General features: G+C 49.4%; 1 protein-coding gene across 2 annotated transcripts in view; it reads left to right on the top strand.

Annotated features, from left to right (window-relative positions):
- The window catches only part of Mfhas1 (multifunctional ROCO family signaling regulator 1), a 71,236-nt gene extending 61,430 nt beyond the window's left edge, over positions 1-9,806 (top strand). The window contains exons 3-4 of one of the 2 annotated variants that reach the window (XR_007208528.1): positions 4,757-4,867; positions 7,413-9,806. Coding sequence is in view for 1 of the 2 variants with exons in the window: in XM_048330503.1 (XP_048186460.1) it covers positions 7,413-7,446 (34 nt within the window). In the remaining variant the exon portion in view is untranslated. The remainder of the gene's footprint in view (positions 1-4,756; positions 4,868-7,412) is intronic. The other variant, XM_048330503.1, reaches the window with a different exon arrangement.
- The last annotated feature ends 18,014 nt before the right edge of the window (positions 9,807-27,820 follow it).

Here is a 27,820-nt window from a genome sequence, read left to right on the forward strand (position 1 = left end):
CTCAGGATCTCAAAACCCAGAAGTGCAACCGCCTTTGGGATGCCTTTGGATGGGCGCGTATTGGCCTCCCCTCTGCCTGAAGGTGAGGGGTGTTACAGAGCCAGCAGGGCACGGATCCGAGGGAAAGAGTTACCCATATGGCTGGCAGTGATGCCCACCCGTCTGTTGTGTTGCTAGAGACGTAGGCCGTTTGACAGTGGGATGAGGTGAGAGCTATACGATCCGTTCTGCAGGAAGCCGCAGGCCTACATTACCAGAGTTTCCCATGGGCCTCTTGCTGTTCTGAACAGAAAAGCCCCATTTACACCACCTGAAAAGAGCACTATCTACCTCTCCTTGAAAGCGTAGTGAACCTAAGTGAACCGCCAGCTCTGACATTCTAGGTAATAAGAGGCCCCAGGCTTACCTTCTACCTGAGAGAGGGAAGGAACACCTTTGGGGCCTGAGCTACTTTTCACCTAGAAATTGAAATTGGTTTTTTTTTTTTGAAGAGTCTAACAATGTCTCCTAAAAGTGAATGACAGCTTTGCAGTAGAATTTTTAACATTGAATAAAGGAATATTCTTGAAATAGGAAAATTACACATTTCTAGCAAGACTTTTTTTTTTTTAGTATAGAAGCAAGGAGAAAATTATCTCTTGTGACCACTTATATGAAAATATGCTTTCATTCAGAGCCTAGGATTATGTAGCCTAGTTTATACCCTATTTTCCTTGAGCGTTGACTTGAGCCCTGAGCATAAACTAAAATTGAAGATGTAGAAGCGAAGCCAGGCCCAGTGGAAGATGTAAAGAACCGTGACTGACAGCATAGCAAGGGAGACTTAGGAGGCTGATGTGTAGCCGTCAAAGGAGAAGGTCATTAAGTCCCGTGGCTTGGCCTGAGCCTAGCCATGGGGTCCTACAAGGCCTAGGCATTGGGAGACTGAGGTTGCTGCCCTGTTTTGCTGCTAAAGCCAAGTTAACTTAAGCAGCTCACTACCATGATCTTCTACCTCCCTGTCATCCACAAAGTGTAGGTGGATGGACAAGACCAGTTTTTAATGACCAGTCATCGATGCGGGGACTGCATGCGTGTGAGTTTAATGACCAGGCATCGATGTGGGGACCGCATGCATGTGAGTTTAATGACCAGGCGTCGATGTGGGGACCACATGCGTGTGAGTTTCCAGGCGAAGCGATCAGCCACGAATCTTTACAAAGCACAGAAGCCAGCCAGGTGCTGGTGGCTCACAGCTCTCATCCTAGCTACTCACAAGGCTGAGATCGGAAGGAATATGGCTGAAAGTCAGCTCCAGCTCAAAAGTCTAGAGATTCCATCTCCAAGCAACCAACAAAAAACTGGGCTGGAGGCATAGCTCAAGAGATGGAACCCTGACTTCAAGGTCCAACACAGAAACACACACACACACACACACACACACACACTATTTAAGAGGTGGAGATAAGAAAATTGACATTCAGGGCCATCCCACACCAAACAAAAAAGAAAAAAAGGAAAAAGTTAGCAAGATTGTACCCTCAAGCTGGGAGTGGCGGCTCCCCCCGTAATCTACTACACAGAAGGCATCTAAAGAAAAGTCACGGTTCCAGGCCATCCCAGGCAAACAACAACAACAAAAGATGTAAAACCCTCTCAGGGCTAGAGGTGTGGCTCCTATGGTAGAACCCTTGCTTAACAAGCACAAGGCCCAAAGTTCAAACCCCTGTACCACCAAAAACCAAACGAAGAAGCCGCCCAACTGATGCGAACGTGCGTGCACTCAGCTTTGTGACGCTCCGTCTCCGTCCCTGGGCAAGCGGGCTCCTCGCGAGGCAGGCCTCCCTCCGCCTGCTGGGCCGTCTTGTGGCCAGCGTCGGGTGCAGAGCCTTCACACGTTGCTTTGCCGTCAGCCCTCACGCCCTTCTCCTGGTAGGCACCTAGCGCTCGGTGTTCAAGGACGACATGGCTGCCGTTACTGTAGACTACAGGCATATCCCCCGAGCAGTCCCAGACACCGGAGAACTCACGGTCGTTTCCAAGATGCTCCACGCCCTTCTTTGCCAGTTTCCTTCTGTGTAGGTCAGATCTGAGTCGGCATGTAATTGTCTGCCCCGACCCCGTGTACAGAATGCTGCAATATAGTTTATGAGGCCCCCCCCCCAAGCCGATCCCAGCTCTGTGGGAGCCATGGGGAGAAGGCGGGAGGAAGACCCGATCTGAAAAATAACCTACAGCAAGCGTGAGGCCCCAAGCTTAAACCTCGCTGTCAAAAGAAACGCATCCACCAATGACATTTTTATTTTTGTCCTTCCTTAGGAATGCCAAAAATTTTGTTTTTAAGATTTGTACATACCTTATTCCTTTATGGCGCGTGTGTGTGTGCGTGTGTGTGTGCGTGTGTGTGCATGCACGCTGGCACCAGGGTTTCAGTTCAGCTTCTCTTGCTCTCACTTGGCTTGCTTGCTTACTGCGGATGCTCTGCCACTTGAACCAACCTCTAGACTGGGCATGTTGCGGGTTAAGGGCCTCAGAAGCCTTCCCAGCAGGCTGGCTTCCAACTGCCATCCTGCTTGCGTGCATTGAGTGAGGATTTTGAGTGTCATCCACGGGGTTGGTGGCCAGTGTCCTCCTGTGAAGCAGCTTCATAAACACATGTTATCCCCAGTATAAAGGCAGTGAGTCGACACGCCCCTCCCCATGAGCAACCCCCCTCCCAGGAGGGTGGAGGGATGGAAGCGAGAGGAAGCCGACTGGAGGGAGACAGGAGCCTCCAGCCTAACAACTGCATGGGGCCGCCGCCCCCTAGCCATCCCCAGCATGCCGGACCTGGGCGTGGGGCTTTGGAAGCCGCCGAAGGACACAGTTGTCCTTGGGGACTGGTTCCACTTGGAGACTGTTTCCAGGAGTACACAGTCAGCCGGTGCTCCGGATGTTTGTAGCCAGTGCGTGGTATCCGCATAGAACCTGTGCAGCAGACACTCAAAGGGCATCGTACCCAGTACAAGGCTGTGTGATGTGTAACCGGTAGTTATGTAAAGACTTGCTATACCATGCTCTTAGGAAGTCAGCTCGGCACAGGCCCGGTACAGCTAAAAATGTCCCCGTCTGCAGTGGGTTGAATCTGAGGATGCAGAGTTCAGGGTTGCAGGGAGTGAGGTAGGGATGGGGCTGAACGTGGTAGAAAAAGCAAAAGAATAATCTTAGCATTCTGAGCTGCCAAGTTCTGACCATCCAGTGGCTGTTTGAATGGAGATGCTGCCTGCTTCTAGCCCCGAGGCTGTAGGAGTTTCTTTGCATAAACACTAGCTTTGCCAGTTGGAGATATCATGTGTGTGTGTGTGTGTGCGTGTGTGTGTGCGTGCGTGCGCGTGTGCATGATGGTGGTACCAGGGATTGAATGCAGGTCTTTGTGTTCATGTTTAGGTTCAGTACAAAACGTTTCTCTTCATTCTAAAGAAATTCTGTAGTATATATTCCCTAATATACTGGCTGAAAACCCAATATAATTTATGATTTTCTTATAAAAGACAAAAAAATTGAACAGATCAGCAAATGAAATCATTTAACCTTGTGAGATATTGAACTTCAACCTATGCTCTGCCATGTAGTTTCCTTCTTGTCCTCCCTCCCTCCCTCCCTCCCTCCCTCCCTCCCTCCCTCCCTCCCTCCCTCCCTCCCTCCCTCCTCCTCCCTTCAACCAATACTGGAGGCCTAGGCACTGTCCCTTAGCTTTTTAGCACAAGGCTGGAACTCTACCACTTGGGCCACAGCTCCACTTCTAGCTTTTGGGCAGTTAATTGGAGCTAAGAGCCTCCCGGTCTTTCCTGCCCGGGCTAGCTTCAAGCTGTGATCCTGGTGTCTCAGACTTCTGCGAAGCTCGAATCGCAGCAGCGCCATGCCCGGTCACATGGCGGAGTAGGCAGGAGAATGTGTCGTTCTTGATTCTTGGAGCAGACCTCTGTCTTGTGGTGGAATGTCAGCGTGCTCTCTCATGCGAGCAGTGAGGGGGAGGGGATTGATGAGGGGGAAATAAAGGGGAAGATCATTCTGGTTTGATCCAGCTCATGCGTTTACAGAATTAACAACAGTGGACTGGTTTGAAAATTGTTGAGCTAAGCCTTCTCCTTTGCCAAAAAGGTTTTAATGAGAACAATAGTGTGCAAAGCTGAGATGCTGCATTTCAAAACTCCTTAAAAAAAACCCAAACTTGGATTATTGCCTCCATGTAGTAGAGTTCTCATTCAAGCAGGAACCCCACTAAAGCCAAGTAAGTTGCTATTTGTAAGTACTCTAAAAAATTTACTGATGACTTTTCACAAGACCTTTCCTCATGACTTTGTGATGACAGAAAGGTATTTAAGAATAACAGAAACACCTCCATATAAAAAGTAGGATTCAGAAAGTAGCCTTTATCACACCGAATAATCAGGCAAAGTCAGTCTATATATATGCTCAGATTAGTCAGTATGGGCTTGGCGAGTGATTTCACAAAGCAATAGGAAGAAGATGAACTTGGTTTTTTATCACAGTGGAGTGCTTTCCCACTGGCTGCAGTGTTTTGAAGTCTGGTGCTGATGGGCTAGTATCTGAGAGGATAAAGCTAGATTTCCAGGTTGCCTCGTGGTAAAGCCTGTTGGTTTGCATCGGTTTGCTCTGTCCTGTGCTGGGAGTGACAGGCTCGTGTGGTGGCTTCCACAGGCTGGGAGAAACTGTCTCTGTCCTCCTGACCTCCCGCCAGCAACATTGATCCTGGAATTCTCCCCTCTCTGCTTAGGTATCTTCATCCTCTCTTGGAAAATTAAGTGGAAATGATAGTGCATCTTTCCCTAATGCCAACATTTTTACTGTATCCACTCTGTGACTTTAGGAGCACCAGTTTTTAAGGGTAAGTCTCTGGGGGAACACAGGTAGTTTTTTGAATAGACAAGGCTTCGAGGGCCTGAAGAATTTAAGGGGAAGGGAGAGGGGGAGTTGGGAGTGAAGAGATTCCTAGCAACAGGGCATCATAGGGTAGCTGGTCTTTTCTTTGTCTAGAATCCACTCACAGTTGCAAACTACTTGATTCTCTTGTTCAATGTACTTTATTAAAAGATCCATAACCTTATATCCTTGTTGGGGGGGTCATTTTAAAATGTGTGTGTGGTGTGTGGTGTGTGTGTGTGTGTGTGTGTGTGTGTGTGTGTGGTGTTGGTACTGGATCTTCAACTCAGAGCCTTCAACTCTTCTTGCCTGGCCTTTTCTCTCAAGGGTAGCACCCTACCACTTGAACTATAATTCCACTTCTGGCTTTTTGCTGCTTAACTGGAGATAAACAGTCTCACAGACTTTCCTGCCCAGATTGGCTTCTAACTGCAATTCTCATACTTCAGCCTCCCAAGTAAATAGCATTAGCAAGTGTGTGCCACCAGCACCCAGATAATTTGCTGTTAATATTACACAGCATATAACATCAGGAAACGCCCAGCTTGATTAACACTGCATATACCCTACTAGTACAAAGGAGGAGAGGTGTTGTCTTTGGTCTTTCTATAGATGCTACTTTGCACAAGACTTCACTCTCAAAGTGGCAGGCATCATTATTAATTAATTCATTTCAATTGCAACCTGACCCAAGTTTGTCTGACTGTTCCTTTGGTTCCTGTTCTTTTAGATTCCTGAGGGAGTGTCTGACTTGCTCATTTCTGAAGTCTCAGGGCCTAGTCAGTGCCTGTCAGAGGCCGCTACTCAACAGAGATCTACCGACAGTGACACACACGATATGTCTTGACCAAGTAGCTGAGGAACTATGAGATCATTCCTGTGATGGAGGTGCATAAAGAATTAAAGAGATACCTGCCACCTCTGTTTATCGGTGTATAAACAGTTTTGTGAGCAGTGACAGAAAAGAATCTCCCAGAAAAGTCAGGAAAGGCTGTAGGCGGAGCATTGCGGTGGGGCCTGAAGGATGAGAATGAGTTGGCTGAAATTGAAAAGGCTGGAGACTTGATGGCTGTTGATTCTTCAGGAATCCAAACATGAGACATTATGAATGTGGAACGTTCTGGAAGCAGTGAGGGGTGGGCTGCTTCCGGCGGGTCTGCCGGGCTCTGGGTTCCAGAACAGAGAGTCTTTCATTTCTTGGGGGAGCAGTCCGCGTGGCATAACGAACGGTCTTCGCGTCTGAAGGGTCCTCAGATTCCGCGAGGAGGATGTTTATCGCCGCGCTCACCCCCAGCGCAGGGCCTGCTTGAGGTGGGCCTTGCTGCCTGGCGTCCTCCTTACAGTTACTAACGGGCTTACCACAATGCCACCCCTTTTCTCCCACGGAGTCCCTATACTCATAGGATGGGGTTGGAGGTGTGGCTCCGTAGGTAGAGTGCTAGCCAGTGAATAAAGTGGCAGGTGCCGAGTTCAAATCCTGGTCTTAGAACATTAAAAAAAAAAAAGTTTCTATATGTCCGAGTGCCTCAGAAATGTGAAGTTTGCCAGGACCATAAAAAGCCAACTTCTCTCTCACCCGTGAAGCCTATTTCAGAGCAGGCTTGCCTAGTTAACCGCCAGGCCTTGCCAGAAGGAAGGCGATACCTTCCCTCTGGGACCTGGAAGCTCTGGTAGCCATTGAAAAATTAATAAAGTGTTTGCTACATGGAATGTGCAATTGCTGTCATAGAATCGCTGGGAAAGAGCTTTGTGGTGATGTTATTACCTCACTTGCAGGAGCCCCAGGTATTCCTGGATGGGCTGGACGCATCGTAGGTGGATGCTGGATTCTCAGTGTCCTTGAAATCAGGCGGCACTGAGAGACAGGGCAGAGGCAGGAAGACTTAACCCCCTTCCTGTTCTTCCATTGGGTCAGAGGTTTTATTAGATGTTGTTAAAATACACTTGGGTTGCTATAGAAACATTTTTCCCCTCTACTGTGTTTCTGTTGTCTGTCACTTTGATTAGCTGAGAATGCAGCTAAGGGCTTCTCTGTGTAACACCAAACTCAAGACCTGGTTGACAGCCTGGCCGGGAACACTTTTGTCCTAATGTCTGTGCTTACTTTCTAGCATCTATTTCTATCCCTACTGGCTTATGTAGTGTGTGTCCACATGGGGTGATGTGAAGGAAGCACATCTGTGTTTAGAGTTTGGGGTTGTTAATTAGAAATCTTGTCAGGCTATAAAATTACAATAGAATGACTAGTTAAAGCCAATTAGCATCGTTCCCACTTTAGGGCTGATCTAAGCTCAGCCTCACAAGCAGTAATGGTTGACTAGTTTACTACTAGAAAGGTTTTTTTGGGGGGGATGGGAGCATCATTGGCCTGATATCTACGTGTTTATTCTAGAAGTAGACATGAAAATCTGTGCGAAAATGCAACTTACGGTATGACGTTCTTTTCTTAAGCTTGAGAGCTCCGTTCTCCTTTACTGATGGTCCTTTCTGCGCTGTCTTACCCCATCCAGGAAGAACGTTGGTGAAAAGCACAGACACCAGTGACTTTTCGTGGCTGTGGAATTTCCATGGAGAGGACGGAGCGTGGAACTCACCGGGCTCCTCTAGTGCACCCGCGAGCCCCCTCTCCCAGGCGCATCCCGCGGCCGGGTGAAGCTGCGTTCCAGGTGCTGGCGGGAGTCACCGCAGAGACGTGGAGGGCGGGGAAGGATGACAGGAACACGGAGCATACGATTCACAACCTGAACCTCAGAACCGGATCCTCCAAGCAGAGCGCTACTTGAAGAAAAGAAAAAAAAGTCTAATGGCTTCTCAGGGATTTTGTTTTCCGTGCACATTTAAGCCATAGTGACAGTACAGGTGGCAGTATTTTGAGCACTCGGGTTTCAGTTCTGTTCAATGTGAAAGATGGATCAATCGACTGACGTTCATTGCTGTTCCGTCACTAGTGTAAAATATGTATATGTTTATCTTTATTTTTATAATATGCAAATACATTTAAATTTATACAGTTTGAAGCTTCTAGCATTAGTTGACACTGGGTGCAATATTTTGCATGAGAACTGTGCCAAGAAGAGGCTGATTTCTTATTTTAGTATCAAACATTTTTTGTTCTTTCCTTATTCTTTACTCCATCTTCTCAGATTACAATGGAGAGGTTTAAAAAAAACAAGATATCTATTAGCTCCTGGGTTTGCATTGATTCAAAGAAATTGCCAGTAATTAGCAAGATCTTGCAACAAGCATTTCAGAAAAAGCCCCTGCCTGGCAGTTCTCTTGCATGGCAGGGAGATGATTTCTGTTCTCTTCCGACATTAGCATGACAGCAGCCTCTTGTAGCGGGCCCAAGGGGGCAAACAATCCATGGAAAACTTGGGTCTTTCAATAGCTTGAGATAATCGGGAGTTCATTCTGAGTCACACGAGCGCTTCTGCTTATATTAAGTCCCTGTTCTAGAACAGAGTTCAGCAATTAGCAGAATGAATGCGTTGCCAGCTCCTCCGCATCTGGCTGAGAACGTGCTCTGGAGAAGGCAGTCCCACGTTGCCTATTTATCCACACAGAGCCTCTCGTTGGACATCCACTGCCAAGAAGTAGTAAAAGCCTTGTTTTAGAATCTACAGGAGGGAAAACTTAGAAGCAAACCCAACAAACTACTCTGCCTCCTAATTGGGGCCACGCAGCACATGCTGTAGTAGTAACACGTTCTTTGAGGAATGTAAAGGGCTCTGTTTACATCTGCCTTCCCCTGTGAGGATAGAAAGCTAGTGTCAGACAAGAAAGTGAGTCCGCTGGTATGACTCAGTCGCTTCCCTTACAAAGTACTGACTGTCGGAATGCCATAGCGCGCAGTCTCCACACACTTACACCTGGGGAGTGAACACACACACAACTGCACTTAGAGAATTTGCAAATCCGTTTGCGTAGGGACAGACAGTCAACTCCCTTGACTTCAGAACCCGATCATAAAGTCAAGTGGGGTAGTCTATTTGTAGGTGTTTTGTTGTTTTTTTTTTTAAAAAAGAAAAATTGAATATGACACTTGATGGGAAAGGAAAATTTCATTTTCCTATAGAACATAGTCACAAGATGAATTTACTTAATCCTTTTGTCACAGTTCTCAGTGTGTGTGTGTGCGTGTGTGTGTGTATGTGTGTGTGTACATGTACTGAATGATAACATTGAATTGCTTTATGGACCATTGGAAGTTAGAATTTTTTATTTGGCCCCGGACAGTTCTTCAGCTGTCTGTCTAATCAACCAACTTTGTCCAGTCTTTCAAAAGACTTCCAAATGTATGACTTGGGGCTCACTCCCCAGAGGTTCTATCGAGTGAACGTAGTGTCACTGGGCTGAGCCCCTGCAAAGGATTTGCTATTTTCATGAACCCGTATGCCCATGTTCTTAATATCTACTCCTTTTTTTTGACAAGTGATGTTTTGTGCTGTTACCTGAACCCTAGAGAAGCAGTGCATGAGGAAGCCTAGTGTGTTGTGGCCAAAGGATTGTCATGGTAGGGGGTCATAGGACCACAAGAAGCTCTGGAAAAGCATGAGAACCTGCTTCAGCATGGGGTGGGGCGGTTGAGGAGACAGCACTGCTCTAGAGGAATTTTTGCCATCTATGTAGGAAATTCCATTTTGTCTCTCACCACCTGGAAAGACTCAGCCACCAGCCAAGGCTGACAGACCATTTACTAAGCACAAGAGGAGTTTGTTCCACCCAGTGAGTCCCTTGCCTCCCAAACAAATGCCCTCCAAGTTTGTTATGGTTTCTATTCCTGCAAAACCACTTCCTGGAATTGTAAAAGCGCTGCCAGAATAAATGTTTTCCCCCTTCTAAGAAAAAAACAGCTCTGCTCCTATTGACACTTGTGTGTTGGACTCTTCTGTCTGAATAAAGAGGAACAGGTTTGCTGTGATTCGGGATGGAATGTGTTCTTCATGCCACAGTCTGTGAATTGTAATTGTGATTTCTCACTCCATTGTCTTAACGGGGCAGAAATTAAAAAAAAATTAATGTCAATAAAAGTACAAAGAAATGGTTAAGCAGTGTATTGCTGGTTTAATTATTTGTTCTGTTTCAGTGTTATCAGTGAAGGAATAGCTACATTGTATTTTCAAGCTCTTAACTTTGAGCTGGGGAGGGGGGGGGGAAGGGGCAGCCTAGGAGAGACTCACGGTTCCCCTGCCTTCAAGCTCTGCCCCTGAGCCCGGGGCTGGTGGCTCACGCCTATAAGCCAGGCTACTCAGGAGGCTGAGACCGGGAGCAGCCACAGTCAAACTCATCCCAGGTAGAAAAGTCTATGGGACACCATCTGCTCAGTAAGCCGCCAAAAGCTCGGCTGGAGGCATGGCTCAAGTGGCAGAGAACCAGGGGAGAGTTCAAGACCCTGACTTCCATCCCGAGAACTAGAATACAATTTTTTTTTTTTTGAAGGAAGCAAGCAAACAAAAACTCTGCCGCTGGCACACTCTCACGCCCCTTGGGACTGGGGCTAGAACCCAGGACCTTGCACCTGCTGGCTAGCCTCACGCATTCTCGGCCCCACACTGGCCATGTGATTTAGGTCAGCCTTCTTCACTGAGGTATTAGATTCCTAAATCAACTCACAGACTCGTGACGGGGTTGGAAGACGCCGCTCCCAGGTCTCCTCTGCAGGCGCTCTTTGCGGAAGGCCCTCTCGTGCTCCTAAGTGCCATGTGTGGGGGACCTTCCTGCACTCACCCCTGCCCCCCCGGGCTCTGTTCCATCTGTTGTGTTTGTATTTATGTTATTTAAAAAGGCTGATAAGATATGCAGAATCCAAGACGAGCCCTCCCTCCCGACAAGCTGCGCCCGAGGCACGAGGGTCCCGGGTCCAAGGAAGAAGGAAGCAGCTGGGATGAGGAGGGGCTCCGGGAAGACGCCCCGGAGAGGCAGGTGGGTGATCGGAGGCCCTGGGCGCCATTCGCCTCTGTCGGTGGAGGGCACCTGACCGGCCGACCCCGCGCGTTGGGGCCGCTGTGCTCCGGCGTGGCTCTCCCGTGGCTCCGGCGTGGCTCTCCCGTGGCTCCGGCGTGGCTCTCCCGTGGCTCCGGCGTGGCTCTCCCGTGGCTCCGGCGTGGCTCTCCCGCGGCTCCGGCGTGGCTCTCCCGCGGCTCCGGCGTGGCTCTCCGTGCAGCGGGGTCCGGTACCGCGGCGCACCTGACCCCGGCGGCGTTCCAGCGTCTGTGTCCGCCGGGGGCTTCTTGTTCTCAGGAAGCAGGATGCAGGGGTGACAGTGCGGAGCGCGTGATCCACCTCGCACACGGCCGCTATCTCCTGCGGGCGTGTAAAGCGCGCCCTACGTTCTCTGAGCTTCCACGCCAGCGTCTCCAACACGGGGAGGCCTTGGGCGCTGACGGCCATGAGCGAGAGGCACAAAGAGAACACGGGGGTGGGGAGGGAAGCGGGGAGGGGGGAGGCAGGAGGGAGGGCAGGGGGAGGAGGGAGGAGGTAACACGTTGGAGAAGAAATAGATGCACTGCCCTACGTGTGAAACTGTAGCCCCTCTGTCCATCACGTTGACAATAAAGAATAATAATAATTTTAAAAAAGAGTAAACGAGGCCGCTGGGGAGAGGCAGTGGGGCCTGGGCGAGCGGAGACAGCGCCTCTTCTTCCCGAAGACCCTGGAGCACGGAGAGAGCAGGCCCGACCCAGACGATGCTCTGTCCACCCTCGAGCAGACCTGTGCAGGGGCAGGTGTCCCCCCTGGGGGAGGGGGACAGGGGCCCAACAGATGCCAGAACCGCTGAGAGGCACCCACAGGGACAGGGAAGGAAGACCTCACAAGTGCTGCAACACACTCCCAGTTTCCAGACCCCACGTCTAACTCTCTTGCCTCAAGAAGTCTCCCCCTCCTCCTCCTCCTCCTCCCCCTCCTCCTCCTCCTCCTCCCCCTCCCCCTCCTCCTCCTCCCCCTCCCCCTCTCCCTCCTCCCCCTCCCCCTCCCCCTCCTCCTCCTCCCCCTCCTCCTCTTCCTCCCCCTCCTCCTCCCCCTCCTCCTCCCCCTCCTCCTCCCCCTCCTCCTGTTTCTCCTCCTCCCCCTCCACTTCCTTCCCCTCCTCCTCCTCCTCCTCCTCCTCCTCCTCTTCCTCCCCCTCCTCCTCCTCCTTCTCTTCCTAGGGTATAGGGGATAAGGTAACCCCTCCAGGAGCCAGGACTCTTAGTTGGGGGTTTATGCCAACCCACCAGTAGCCAAGAGTCCATCCTTACCTTTCTTGGCGCCTTACTCTCACTTTTAAATAAACTTCGCCTCTGTTCCATTTTCCTACATCATAATTCTTTATTTGGTGGAGAGAAAGGCCCCTAGATGGCAGCACCAGGCCTGGGGTGGCCTTGCCTGGGGCGGGGTCTGCCCTTGCTCTCCGTGGGGAAGGGTTGTAGGGGGACTGGCTGGGAGCTTTAGGAAGCAAATGACAGTAGGTGTGAGGAGCATGGAGTTGATCAAAGCCACCGAGTCGCTGCTGTGGAGCTTTGAGGGCATCGGAGATGCTGCTATACACGAGCAATCTCCAGAAGCGGAGGAGGATGGGCAGGGTTTGGAAGGAAGCTTTTTCGAGAGCGGTCTATGGCTGTCCCGAAGGATTTCCGCACTCTGGAAACTGCTTCAGCAACCCTCGGGAGTCAGGACTGTGGCTTCTCTTATGGCGCATGGGGAATGTGTCCCTAACGCACCCTTGTCTGTTGGAATCTTGATTCCACCCCTTGTTTATCAGGTGCCTCACTTTCCCTGTGCGTGAAACAGGGAAAACCGCTTACCTCCTCCAGTTATGGTGGATATTAAGTTAGCTACTCTCTGAAGTTCTCGCCACATATAGACAAAGCTTTCTCTCCTTCTTTGTTGGGATGGAAAATAGGCCACAAACTCAGAAGCCTCCCACAATAACTAACCAGAGTTTGTGTTTTGTTTCCATTGTATTGGCTATTTGTACTAGTGATTAAAATATACTTGTGTTAAATGCATCTAGGCTGGGAATGTGGCCTAGTGGTCGAGCGCTTGCCTAGCATGCATGAAGCCCTAGGCTCTACTTGTCAATACCACATACAAAGAAAAAGCCAGAAGGGGCGCTGTGGCTCAGGTGGCAGAGTGCTAGTCTTGAGCAAAAGAAGCCCAGGGGGGCTGGGGATATGGCCTAGTGGCAAGAGTGCTTGCCTTGTATACATGAGGCCCTGGGTTCGATTCCCCAGCACCACATAGACAGAAAATGGCCAGAAGGGGCGCTGTGGCTCAAGTGGCAGAGTGCGAGCCTTGAGCGGTAAGAAGCCAGGGACAGTGCTCAGGCCCTGAGTCCAAGGCCCAGGACTGGCCAAAAAAAAAAAAAAAAAAAAAACCCAACAAGACAAAAATAATCAATGCATCTAAAAAGAAATACTACTCCCTGCTATTGAGCCCAGGATCTGGTGTGTGCTTAGCAAGGGCTCCACCACTGAGCTGAACCCCGGCCTAAAAAAGAAACAATGTGGTATGTTCCAGAAAAGAAAAAAAAAAGGTAATACACAAATAACAGAAAAAACAACATCATGGAAGTTGAGCAAAAGTGATGATGCTGACCTGAAGTGAAAGTACTTTTTTTGTTTGTGGTCAGCTGTGGGGCTTGAACTCAGGGCCGTGGTGCTGTCTTTGGCTCTTTGGCTCAAGGCTAGTGCTCTGCCACTTTGGGCCACAGTGCCACTTCTGGTTTTTAATTGGTAAGTGGCGATAAGAGTCTCATGGGGACTTTTCTGCTTAGGCTGGCTTTGAACCACTGTCCTCAGATCTCAGCCTCCTGAGCACCTAGGATTACAGAGGTGAGCCACCAGCGTCTGGCTGCACCTATTTTTTAAATCGAGTGTGCTGAACATCGTTCTTTTATTTTTGTCATTATCCCCTAAAGAATTTCCTAAGTATTCACGTAGCGGGTTCGTGGTATCAGGTGAGCGGTCCAGAGACGATGTGAAGTATATGGGAAGATGGCTGGGGGCTGTTGTCCTTGAGCCTTTCCGGGTTAGGGTGTCCACAAGGGACCGTGGCGGGAACCCCTCGTGGACACGGAGGAGGCAGCTGCCAGTACCCAAGTGCGACGTCCTTCCCCACGTTTCTCCTTGAGCTCTGGTTTCCAGAAGCTCTGCCTCAGCCTTTTATTCTGGACGGATGTGGCCCAGTGCAGGCGGGGCGGACCAGGAGAGCGGGCCCGAGAGCAGCAGCCGCTCGGGGCGAGCGAGGTCATGCGATCAGCCAGGCCGCGCCCGCCAGCCCCCTGTCCCCGGCCCTCGGGACCCGGCCACCCAGCGCCCTGTGGAACTCGGCTGGATCAGCTGCCGAGCCAAGCCGCCGAAAACCAGCACCTCCAACCCAGAGGGGAACCCTAGGAAGCCAGGGTGAACTCGACGGCATCACACTGGGCCGGCTGGATGAGTGTGTGTGTGTGTGTGTGCGCGTGCGTGTGTGTGTGCAGGGATCAGAAAGGGAAGTGGACGCTCCTGTGTGGCTGAACGCAGAGCCCACGAGGAAAGGAAAGGACAGCTCCGTTCCCTGGAGCGCGGTCACCGCAGAGCCGCGCGGAGCTGGACACTGGCGACCAGGGAAAAGGACTCAAGCGCAACCTCGGCGGAATCGACGGCTGCACGCAGGAGAAAGGATCCCGTCTAGACCGAAAGTGACAAGGCATTTGGGGGTGATGGGGTGGGGGGCGGTGCAGGGGAGCTAACTCGCTGGAGACATTGCTACCCTCAGAGCAGGCGCGTGCGTGGGTAGGGATGCAAGCTGCACAGGTTCGTAGCCTTCACCTGTCCTAATTGATTGGGAACGGCACGGCACGGAGTTCTAGTGCTGGTCCTCCTGCCACACGTGCAACGGTCACGCGCAGTCACGAGCCAGGTCCCGTCAACGGCACACACCATCGGCAGCTGTGGGCCACTGATGTCGCAGTTCTCAGTCCGTGCCTGTCCCTCCTGTGACAGTCACGCAGCAACGCGATCGCCGGAGGAGGCGTTTCTGCGGACACGGCCTGCTCGCGAAGCCTTGCGTGACGGGGACAACCCAAGCACCAAGGAGGCCGGAGGAAGATGTGTACTGAAGGAAGGCAATGTGCACACGATGCACACTCTCTGCGCATCGTTATGGGGCTCCTCACGGTGAGTCCACACAGGAACGCAAGATGTAATTGCCCAAGCAGTGTAATTACCTCTTCCGTCTTAAGGCATGTATCTTTCTCTCTGAAGTACTGGAACTTGAACCAAATCATTCTTATGTATTGAGAAGTTTGAAATCATCTTTTCTAGTCGTTTTGAAGTAAGTCAGGTTTTTCTAAGCTAGAGGTTTATTGCGCTAAAAATTTTTTTAAAAAAAGTAATTCTTCCCGTCCTTTGGTGCCTCTTAGGAAACTCCTTTCTCTTTCTCTCTCCCCTTCCTTTCCTAGTCCCTGGGACCACTGTTCCAGTCCCTTCTGTTTTCCTGCAGGGTTGACTTGCTGCTTCCACTAGTGTGTGAAGACCCGCCGTATTGTCTTTTTGTGTCTGCCTTCCTTCCCTCCGCGTGACGGCCTCTAGTTTTATCTATGTTGGTGCAAATGACAGGATTTCATTCTTTTCCACTCCGTAGAAATATCACATTTTTCTTCATCAACTTAGCTCCTCAAGGGTGTCTGGGTTGATGCCACATTTTGGCTATTGTGAATAGTGCTAAAAATAAACATAGGAGGCATGGGAGAGAAAGAGAGACAGGCAGACAGACAGACAGACAGACAGAGTACCAGTCCTACTGGGTCAGGGATCACCCTACTGACCTCGTTTAATCTTAATTACCCCTAAGAAGGCCCTGTCTCGACTGGCACATACGTCGCTGGCCAGGTCCCTCCTGTGGGTGGTGGAGTTGGCGTTTGGCTGCAGCCCCCCCCCCGTCGTGCCCCCCCCCCGGCCGTTCATCTCTGTGCCTGCCAAGCTCTGTCTCCCGCGTTCCGCCTGGGAAGGGCTAGCCACAGGGAACCCAGGCCGGGCGGAGCGATGCAGGTGAGAACAGAGCGGTGACTCTCTCGGGTGCAGGTGAAAGATGGAAATGAGGGGAAGAGTTGGAAGGTGGGAGCTCCAGGCGGGGGCTGCAAGCCGCGGGCTGGGGGGGGGGGGAGGACGGCAGCAGCCACACCCTGGTGGGAAGGAAACGGTGAGAAGGATTCTGACCTTTCACCTCTACTCTCAGCTTCCCTATCCAAAAATAGGACATAAGTCTTCCTCCTCTTCCTCCTCCTTCTCCTCATGTGCGCCGCTCCCGGGACTTGAACTCGGGGCCTAGGTGCTGTCCCTGAGCTCTTTTGCTCAAGGACAATGCTCTGCCAATTGAGCCGCAGCTCCACGTTCAACTCTTAGGTTGGTAATTGGAGATAAGAGTCTCGTGGATTTCCTGCGCAGGCTGGTTTTGAACCTCAGCCTGCGGAGTAGCTAGGATCGCAGGTGTGAACCACTGGCGTCTGGCACTAATGCTTCCTTAGCACCGTGTTCTGGTTGGGATGGGAGGTGTCCCCCAACCCTGAGCACGTTTATAGTGGGCTGTGATCGGCTCACCAGGGTGTTGTGCTCCGGGCTGAATGGGCGAGGCCGGGGGAGGTGGGGGGAAGCGTGTCTTTAAGGAGACTGGGGTGCCTCCCTCTCTCCCTGCTCGCTGGCTGCTGGGAGGCGCGCTGGGCGCTGCTTGGCCTCTGCCGTCCTGAGCTGACATAGTGGCGCCCGCGGTCGTGGCCTGGAACTGGGCCAGAAGCCATTCTTCCTCCTCAGAGTTGATTTGCCCCCTCGGGTGTGTCGTCCGAACAGCAGCAGGCTGAGGAGGACGCCCTTCTTCTCACGCACAGGAAACGGTGCCGTGCAGTGCTCCCGTTTCTCCTGCCATCCTCATTCCTTCGAGCGCAGGACATAGCGACGCGCGTGCAAGGGCTTTGCACGGGCAAGCGTGTGTTTATACAATGACACAAAAACCAGCTAATGCGACGGCATCGCTGGGGGTTAGTGGTGCGGGGGTCAGGAAATGACAGCTCTCCGGCTCCATGTTTCACTGCCCATTCGTTTCCATCGCATCGGGGAGGATTCTTGCTCTGGAGTTTGATGTATGCACAGAGGCTAAACATAGACAGCTAGGGAGATGAGTTCTTACGTGGATTGCACTTCCTTCTGAGCGATGAATGTGCAGAGGAATAGAGTTGGCATCTGCATTGCACAAGAAAGTTCCAGCAGGTACAGGTGGCAATGACAGCGAGTAACCGAAGCCATCTTCTCGAGCTTCCCACCGCTCCTGTCAGCTTCGGGGCCCGGGCTGTGGACGAGACACGCAGCACTGGAAAGAACCCCGAACTCGCAATCAGGAGGCCTGCTTAAGCCCACAGAGCCTCTGGTCATACAAAAGAATATTTATTGAACTCCAGGGAATGAAAACAAGTGGGTTTTTTTTTTTGCTGTTGTTGTTTTCTTCCTTGTTGTTCTGTATGTTTGTTTATATGTCTTTAGGAGTGTAAGGAAAGACATAGAAATGGGGGGAGAGAGGGTGAACAAATTCAACAACAGTACTCACTGGCTACTATGTTGAAATTGAATGATATAACTTGTGGGTGGAGACAGGGGGAGGGAAAAACAGGGGGAGAGCAAGAGACAGGGAGACATTGTCCAAAAAGGAATGTACTCTTTACCCAATGGGTGTAACCGCAATCCCCCTGTATATCACCTTTATAATAACAATAAAAAATTAAAATAAAGATTCACAGAGCCAGTGAGTAGCCCTGAGATTGTGGGCAAGTCCCTGCACTGCTTTGGGCCTAGGGTTGCTCTTCTCCGAGCTTGGTGATCACCCGAGGTCCTCTTGACCGAAGGAAGCTGAATCTATGCCGGTTCATTAGACTGCGGTCCCACGGGCTCCAAATTCCTGGCGCTCACCCACCGAGATCGGGGTCATTTCCTAATGGCGCGTCCGTCCTGTGACCTGCTTCTCCTGCTGATTGTTGTAATGGGGTCTTGCCCATGCAAGGCAGGAGGGGGGCAGCTTCTAGAATGCTAGCTCCTTGCCTGTCTTCTCTAACAGCTAACGAACCAGTATTCACGAGATCGACAAAGATTTCATCTGAGCACTATTTTTAAACTCAAGTGCAAAGAGCAGAAGGTTCAAGTTCCTACGTGGGGAGGTTGGATGGACGGTACGTGTTCTCTGGAGGGATGAGCACTTGTGGAAAGGAGCGTGACCTTGCACGAGGCTGGCAGAACACCGTCAATCCCGCCTCTCGAGGGGTGTTTACAGTCTGTTCTCGGAACCCATGGTTTTGAAACGCAGATGGGTAAGACTCTAAAGTGGTGGGTGTCTGAGGCCACAGGCCGAAAGTCGCGTCCCTAGCAGACTTGTATCTATTATTAGAATTGTAAAATAAGGGTGCGAGGAAGGATCGTGTCAGTAAATCCCCCTTATGTTAGACATCTCATGCAATCCAGTGTTCTGCGTGTTCCCAAACATGATCCCTTTGAAGTCTGTGCCTTTGTCAGGAACAAGATGGGCCCCCGCCCCCCTCCTCCATCCCCAAAGGGAGGAGTTAAGTTGCACTACTCTCGAATGCAACTAGGAAGACCAACCAAGTCCTTTACTAAGTCATGCTTCTCATAGGATTCTATACCAGCACCAGATAAACTGGGCCAAAGTTTATATAATAAGGATGTTTCTCACAGATATTTTAAGCAATAGCCAGGTATCAGTGCTTCACACTGTAATCGTAGCTACTCAAGAGGCTAAGATCTGAAGATGGAGGTTCAAAGCCAGCCTACCCAAGGAAGTCTAGGAGATTCTCATCTCCAATTAACCACTAAAAATCCAGTAGAGTTGTGACGCAGATGGTAGAGCACTAGCTTTGAGGAAAAAAACCTTAAGGACAGTGCCCAGGCCCTAAGTTCCAGCCTTAGGATCAGTACTAAAAATAAAAATAAATGAATAAATAAAGTTAAAGCAATTATCGGAGAGACGAGTCAGAAAGGTTTAATAATTTCATGGAGCTGGGCTCCAGTGGCTCACACCTATAATCAGAGCTACTCAGGAAGCTGAGATCCAAGGATCTCAGTTCAAAGTCAGCATGGGCAGGAAAATCAAGAAAGTCTCATCTTCAATTAACCTCCAGTAAGCTGGAAATGAAGCTGTGGCTTCGATGGTAAAATGCCAGCCTTGAGAAAAGCCGAGACAGCTCCCAGGCCCTGAGTTCAAGCCCCATTAAATCTGGCACAAAAATAAAAATGATAGAAAATGTTACTAAAATGATGCTTCATAAAAATGTTTGTAATAACATACAAACCCAAATAAAAATTGCAGTTTAGTATGTAACTTCTTAAAGTGAAAATGCATAAGCAATGGGAAGACAGCATGCTGAAAGATTACTATAGGTTAAGGAAGATGGCTGAAACAAAACTCCCAACAGTATTTAAATAAGTAGTAGCCATGCAAAAGAGAACAGAGGAATGAACCCGATAGTGGTGAACCCAGAATTTGGCTTGAGGTTAAAGACAAAACTATAAACAATTGCATAGCCAGTTGGCTTGTGTCTTGAAATGGTGTATGTTACCAACTCTGAAACGATCACACAATAATGAACAAATAATGGATTTTCACTAGGGAAAGATGGGTTATAAATACACAAGTGGACAAGGCTAGACAGCACCCTGTGCTGTTACTCTGAAATCAGAGTTGTCCATACAATCACATGGTTTTGGAGCTTGAGGTACAGAGAGCAAGATGAATCTCAGGAAGCCGTGTGGTGCACTGGGAGGGTCTAAAAGCAATGGCATCCCCAGTAATGAGCATGTGTAGCACCCAATGCTGTGTGTGGATACCTCCCACCCCTTCACCAGGAGCAGGAAGTTCTTGCAGATCTGGCCGCAGGTCGGAGCACCTTGCTGCGCAAGTCAGGAAGTGCTCAGGGATGGGCCAGCAAGGATGGAATGACGCAGAAGACGATTCAAGAGGAAGAATGGCTCAGAGACACCGTGAGCATCAGCAGATCCAAAGAGGGCTGGGCTTGGTAAACGCCGGTGTAGACCCAATTACTATGGAGGTGAAGACAGGAAGACTGAGGGTTTGAAGCCAGCCTGGGCACAAAGTTGGCAGGATCCTATGTCCAACTGGCCTGCTGGTAGGTAAGGGTGTGGTCTGGTTTACATGGAAGATGAAGGGAGGAGAATCCGGTTTTGAGGCCAGCCTCGGGAACGTGAGCCAGAGACCTCATCTCAAAATAAAGCTAAATGCAAAAACAAAACTGGGGGCATGGCCCAAGTGGTAGAGCGTTCGCTCCGTGAGTGCAAAAGCCAAGGTTTGATCTCTACCGTTGAAAATAGGAACAAAACCAAAACACAAACCTGTCGACACACACAGGTGTGACCGAAAGTTTCTTTTTTTTAAAGGTTTCCATCTATATGGAGAATTCTACATGAATTAAAACATTCCATTTGAAATTAATAATTTCTTTTCCTTTTGTATTTTATATCTACCCAGTCACAAGCATGCGTTTCTTTTTATAATACACATTTACTTAATTTTTAAAAGCACTTCAGGGTCTCGGGCCTTTGGTCTGCCGCGTTCTGGTGTCACTTGTCTGTCGGTGTGTCTGTGCGATGCAGCTGCACCGTGCGGCTCTCCAGCAGCTGCGGAGGGCCACGAGGTTCTGAATGAATGGGACGGCGACCGAAGGACAGCTGAAGGTTCAAATGACACGAGTGTCGCATGCCTGTCCCCTGAGGCCTGGAGTCCACTCTGGGCCAGAAGGAATTCTGAAAGCGTCCAGGTGCTCGTTCCAACACAGAATCACTCTGCCACTTTGTAGCTTAAGAGTTCCAGAGCAAGGAGCTTGGAGCTGGGGCGTTGTGGAAGTGCCACTGGATAGCGTCAAAGGAAAACCTGTCCATCGCACCTGGATGGCGCCTTTGGGTGCTTTAGGAAACAATTCTTTGCTTTTGGGTGATAGTTTTGCTTGGGGGATTTTGTTTAGTTTGGGACAGGGCCTCTCTTTTCAGCCCAGGCTGGCTACAGTCAAATTCACGATCCTCCTACCTCTGCCTCCCTCGTGCTAGGATTATAGCTGTGCACCGCCGCACCCGGCTTTGGCTATACTTTTTGAAATGAATTTCAAAGCACACCTTTCAGAGTGTTGGTAAGGGATCATAGAGAGCCAATAAATATAGTAGTAGTCTGCTGAGCTAGTTGAAATAAATGAATTAAAGAGATGGGAGTTGCTGGCAAAACTAGAAAATTCTGAACGTCGACTTGTAAAGTCTGGATGATGCAATGGTCTCCTCCGTGAGCACATTATTTCACAACTGTCCCAGTGTCTGCCTGCTGGAGTTTGCTCCTATCCTCAGATCGCACAGGCCGGTCTATCCCCCACTTTTCCTATAACTTCCAGAAGGTGAGGTCACAAGTTTCCAGCAGACACTGTGGAGTTCATATCAATCCACATTCACGCCTGATTCGTGAACTTCTTCATATCTTGAAGCTGGGTTTTGTTTTTGCCAATACTAGGGATTGAACTCCAGGCCTGGTGCTCTCTCTGAGCTGTTTTGCTCAAGGCTTGCACTCTTGCACTTTACCACCTGAGCCACATCTCTACGTCTGGCTTTTTGTGGTTCATGGGAGATAAGAGTCTCTCAGACTTTTCATGCCTGGGCTGGCTTTGAAACGTGATTCTCAGATCTCAGTCCCCCCTCCCCAAAGTAGCGAGGATTATAAGCCTGGGCCACTGGCACCTAGCCCAAAGCTATCTTTCATTTCTTAGCGGCTCCAAAGAAAGTCGCAGGTCTGATTGTTCTAGATTATTCTACATTCCCTCTGTTACCACCAGAGATCATTCTGTGAATTATTCTCCAAACCGCCTCCTTCAAGCACAGAGACAAATTCCTGATTCCTCATTTGAGCAAAGAGCCTTTGAATGTGTATTAACCCAACTTCTGAGCCAACCCTCTGGTGGAACCAGACAACGAAACCCTGTAGTTTGTGTTAAATGATGTGCTTTGGGAGGGCAAACTCAATGGGGTTTTCTGACATTTATAAATTATTTAACAGAGTAGGATAAACGCCTTTAGAACTAGACTCTGGAACGTCTTAAATTTTAATTTCTAAATATTAGAATAGGAATGCATGACAGTCAAATTTATTATTTTGTCAAGTTAGAATAGTAAATCTAACATTATGTTTTGATTTTTTTGTCAGAAAAGAAATTTAAATCATGATGTGAAATTAAATATGAAACTATGACAAGATGGGCAAATGGATTGAGGGTCTTAGTATTCAGGGTGTGTCTCTTGTTTGTAGAATCATAACTTAATGGTACTGATAATTCATTTTCCTATTAATATTAACACTAATAACTAGTTTACATAGCTACATAAGGCAGCAGACATACAAATTCATTTAATCCTCACAATAATTGGATCAAGTACGTACTAACCCCCATGTCCTTTTTGTGGTTAGAAGAATCCATTGTCTAAGGTGTAACAGCCAAGAACAGCTTCAAATCCTGAGTCTCACCATAGAGTCCAAGATTGCAGTTCCTGCGTGCGTGTGTGTGTGTGTGTGTGTGTGTGTGTGTGTGTGTGTCTGAACTGTGAGCAGAGCCAAATTATAAGGCTCAGCTTTCCTCCTCCGCCTCCCAGCAGAATCTACGGGGCAGCCTGCCTATTCCTCACCCAGGGACGTGCAGCAAATGTTTTACAACCAACCAGCCCGTTGAAGAGTTGATCTGTAACCTCTTCCCAGTCCCATGGTGTACGGCGGCCTCTCACAGCCAATTTCAGGTTCCCAACTTGAAATGTGGAATCGAGCAGAGACCTTCCTTTGCACTCCATTATATGCTATGTGTGTCCTACACACAAGAGCACTGTGCATAGCTTCGAGAGCACAGATCATAAGGAAATGAATAAGAGACTTGTGAAATGGTCGCTCCTGAGTACTTATTACCTTTACCCTGGATATAATAATTCAGTCACCTATTCTGTAAATGTTTATATTTGTTACTGTTACTGCTGATCTATTATATAAATAATTTATAATTCTAATTAATTTTTTAATATTTGAAAATTTAGCATCCTACCAGACAATTCATTTTCTAGAAGTGTGAAATTTGAGCAAGAGGGAAATCAAGGTCGTAGCTTACAGACTCCATTGTGTTTGACTCTGGCCTTTCTCCCCACAAATTCCCAGCCATGCCCAGGTTGGCTGAGGCGCCTGCTCTGCTCCGCCACCTAGTGGTAGCAACTGCTTTACCTTCTGCTGCTGTCTTGCATTTATGCTTTACCGCTCTTTTCACTTTTGCACAGTAGCATGTCAGGCTACTGGCTAGACTTCCATCAGACCCTTCACTTATTATCTCCTATAGTCAACCTTTAAAGTACACTCCCAGACATCAGGGTAAAGTGCAACTGATTAATAAATTAACAGGTTCTTGGCCTGAGAGTATGGCCGAGTGGTAGAGTGCTTGCTTTGTATACATGAAACCCTGGGTTCAATTCCTCAGCACCACATATATAGAAAACAACCAGAAGTGGACTGTGGCTCAAGTGGCGGAGTGCTAGCCTTGAGCAAAGAGAAGCCAGGGACAGTGCTCAGGCCCTGAGTTCAAGCCCCAGGACTGGCCAAAAAGAAAAAAAAGATAAGAATAAATGAACAGGTTCTTGTCCCCCACTGAGCTCATTACCCCAGGTCCCCACAGCAGGGAGCATCTTTGAAGTGCCAAGCAGAGAAGACAGTATTCTCACCAATAACCCAACGTCTTTTTCACCGGTCTTTCCTCAGAGGCTTACCTGCCCTCAGCAGCCCTTATCAGCTCTTCATCTTGTGGGTTCCAAATAGTGATGTCCTAAGCCCACCTGCTACCCCATGAGCCTCCATTTCCACCATGGACCTCTTTTAAGATCACAAAGACAATCCAGACACCAATGGCTCATGGCTGTAAATCCTAGCTACTCAGGAGGCTGAGATCTGAGGACTGTGGTTCAAAGGTAGCCCAGGAAGGAAAGTCTGTGAGACTCTTAACTCCACTAAAAAAAAAAGTACCAAAAAGCCCCAAGTGGAGGTGTGGCTTAAGTGGTCGGGCACTAGCCTTGAGCAAAACAAGCGTAGAGGGGCTGGGGATATAGCCTAGTGGCAAGAGTGCCTGCCTCGGATACACGAGGCCCTAGGTTCGATTCCCCAGCACCACATATACAGAAAACGGCCAGAAGCGGCGCTGTGGCTCAAGTGGCAGAGTGCTAGCCTTGAGCGGGAAGAAGCCAGGGACAGTGCTCAGGCCCTGAGTCCAAGGCCCAGGACTGGCCAAAAAAAAAAAAAAAAAAAAAAAAAAAAAAAAAAAAACAAGCGTAGAGACAGTTTAAGCCCTTGAGTGGTACAAAAAAGAAGAAAGGAAGAAAAGAGAGATAAGGAAGGAAGGGAAGGAAAGAGGGAGGAAGGAAAGAAGGAAGGAAAGAAAGAGAAAAAAGAAAGGAAGAAAGAAAGAAAGGAGAAAAGGACATAAACATATATCTACACCACCGATTGGAACCATTTGGAGGTGGCCTCTGGTTGTACTAACCCAGCGCCCTGATGTCCTCTTGCTGTAGGTAGTGAACATCAGTCTTGCATTGGAGGGACTCCCCAACCGTGTCTCCCCATCGCCTTTATTTTTGTGTCTCCCATTCAGCATCCATCCATCCGTCCGTCCGTCCATCCGTCCGTCCATGAGCACAGTGATGCGCTCGCGGTGTAGGAGGTGTGGGCGCAAGACGCGGCAGGCAGAGCTCCCGGCCCCGCATCGCAAGGACTCCGCGCCACGGCGGAGGCGGAGGACTCGTCTGCCGCCCCGGACACGCGGGAGCCGGTGGGGCTTTTGACGACGGTGGCGCGCTCTCAGCCGGCTGACGAGGTTCCTGGGGGAGCCCTGGCGCGTCTCTGAACGCACAGGCAGAGTTTGGACAGAGAGGGACGGGAAAGAAAAGACGCATGCGGGCCCGAGGTCAGAGAACTCGTGGCAGAGCAATAAAGCAGTAGGCTGGAGTGATCATGAGGCAGACGCAGGGAGAGACGAGAGACGCAGGGAGAGACGGCAGACACGGGGAGAGGTGACAGACGCGGGGAGAGGTGACAGACGCGGGGAGAGGTGACAGACGCAGGGAGAGGTGACAGACAGACGCAGGGAGAGGGGACAGACGCAGGGAGAGGTGACAGATGCAGGGAGAGGTGACAGACGCAGGGAGAGGTGACAGACGTGGGGAGAGGTGACAGATGCAGGGAGAGGTGACAGACGTGGGGAGAGGTGACAGACGCAGGGAGAGGTGACAGACGCAGGGAGAGGTGACAGACGCGGGGAGAGGTGACAGATGCAGGGAGAGGTGACAGACGCAGGGGGAGGTGACAGACGCAGGGAGAGACGAGAGACGCAGGGAGAGGGGACAGACGCGGGGAGAGGGGACAGACAGACACGGGGAGAGATGACAGACAGACGCAGGGAGAGGTGACAGACGCAGGGAGAGGTGACAGATGCAGGGAGAGGTGACAGACGCAGGGAGAGGTGACAGACAGATGCAGGGAGAGGTGACAGACAGACGCAGGGAGAGATGACAGACAGACGCAGGGAGAGGTGACAGACGCGGGGAGAGGTGACAGACGCGGGGAGAGGGGACAGACGCAGGGAGAGGTGACAGACGCAGGGGGAGGTGACAGACGCAGGGAGAGGGGACAGACGCAGGGAGAGGTGACAGACAGACGCAGGGAGAGATGACAGACAGACACAGGGAGAGGTGACAGACACGGGGAGAGGTGACAGACGCGGGGAGAGGTGACAGACGCAGGGAGAGGTGACAGACGCAGGGAGAGGGACAGACGCTGGGAGAGGAGGTGACACGAGAAGCCGGGATACCAGTGGATCCGTCTTGGTTACCGTCGCGAACATGGGGCTTCGTCACATAGGAGTCAAAGGTTGGCCGTTAGGTTTTTTTAAGCAGAGACTCAACGGGTCGGGTAAAGAACTTGCCGTTGTCAGCTTTGCGAGGCACCCGTCACAAATCGGGCCTCCTGACGGGGTAGGGACAAAGCGGAAGTCAGGCGGCACCCATGACACTATGGACATTTCTCCCCCAGTACTCAGCATGGAAGCCGAGGCTTTCCGCGCTAGGCAGCTGCCCCACCACAGCCCCTACACGGCCAGCCCTTTTGTTTTGCTTTTGAGATAGGTCTTGCTAAATTTGCAGAAGCCGATCTCAAACGTGTGACCCTTCTGTTTCTACCGCATGGATAGCTGGGGTTACAGCAGTACATTATTAGGCCCGACTGGTTCACAAGCAGTAAAGAATGTTGCGGGCTGGGGATGTGGCCTAGTGGCAAGAGTGCTTGCCTCCTATACATGAGGCCCTGGGTTCAATTCCCCAGCACCACATATACAGAAAACGGCCAGAAGTGGCGCTGTGGCTCAAGTGGTAGAGTGCTAGCCTTGAGCAAAAAGAAGCCAAGGACAGTGCTCAAGCCCTGAGTTCAAGACCCGGGACTGGTGAAAAAAATAAAAATGAATGTTGCTGGCTGCCCTAGCCAATTCTTAAAAGCTCTCTCCCATGAAACCAACATCTGTCTACTCATTGAAAAGGAGGGGAAATGCCAAGGAAAATGGAGAAGTAAAAAATACTTGGAGGAGAAATCAGCCCAACTGAAGAACAGGAGAAGAGCTGCCCCGAGGAGCTGCAGAGCAGGGCCTGTGGCTGGAAGGAAATGCCCCCCTTCCTGTGGACAGGAAGGCCTGGAGACCACTCAGGAAAGAGAGGACATACCTTAAGGAGGTGGGCAGGAAGAAACAACAACAACAGCATTTGTGGAGGACATTTGGTGGGTTTTCTTAGTGTGGAATTTGGGGAGTGGATAAAGAATAATCCGGAAAATATTTCTAAAACATTATTTGGTCAAACATTACCAAAGTTTAAATGCTCCTACCTATTGATGTAATTACTGTATGTCTAAAAGTTCGTTCTGAATCTAGTTCCTGGTGAGCATAACTTTGCATATAACATGTGCATTGCACTGTTGTATAGTAGAAACAAACATTTGGGCTATATGGAAAAGAATGGTTAAGTTAAAAGGCATGCTTATTCGGAATATTTTTATCCTTGTTATGGCTCTAATCATGTTTATACACAACGATTCCACGTGTAATATGCTTCCAATTTTGTAAAGAAACCCCTATATGCATAGCAAATGAAGAAACGAATGCTATAAAATATTAACTAGCTATCTGCAAATGGTAAAGTTATATATTTGCTTTTCGTCATTCTTTATGAAGCAGTCCAAACACTTTATCTAATCTATAATATTCCAATAAACAAACAAGTAATAAATGTAAAAAAATAAAGGACGTGACAAGCTTCTGGTCTACCTTAGAGAAAGACTTGCAAAAAGTTTAGACTTAAATACAGGTTATTTTTAATATACAAACCAGAAAAAATTTAATAACGTGAGAAGTCAAGATCAATGGAAGTAAATACACACTTTTAATTATATGGTTCAACATAATTGCTGTGATTCAATTAGCTTATGAGCTTCAGGTAGAGCAAAAATGGAAAAGTAGGACCAGCTCAGTTTTAATTACAATCTACAACTAAATCTCACAACTGAGCTGCAAAAGAAATAACGTGTTGCTAAGCACTGCCCTCTACAATAAAGTGTTTGCTAGGTTTATGATGGAAGAACTGAATGACACATTTATATGCACTATGGTGTGTGTGTGTGTGTGTGTGTGTGTGTGTGTGTGTGTGTGTGTGTAATCTGGCCTTAAGCCCAGGGCCCACCTACTTGCTCAGCTATTTGCTCACCTCTGGTGCTCTACCATTTGAACTACACCTCTAGTCTTGTATTTTGTGGGTTAATTGGAGATGGAATCTCACAGACTTTCTTTTTCTTTCTT

This window comes from Perognathus longimembris, chromosome 21, assembly GCF_023159225.1.
Source record: "Perognathus longimembris pacificus isolate PPM17 chromosome 21, ASM2315922v1, whole genome shotgun sequence".
Taxonomy (NCBI): Eukaryota; Metazoa; Chordata; class Mammalia; order Rodentia; family Heteromyidae; genus Perognathus; species Perognathus longimembris.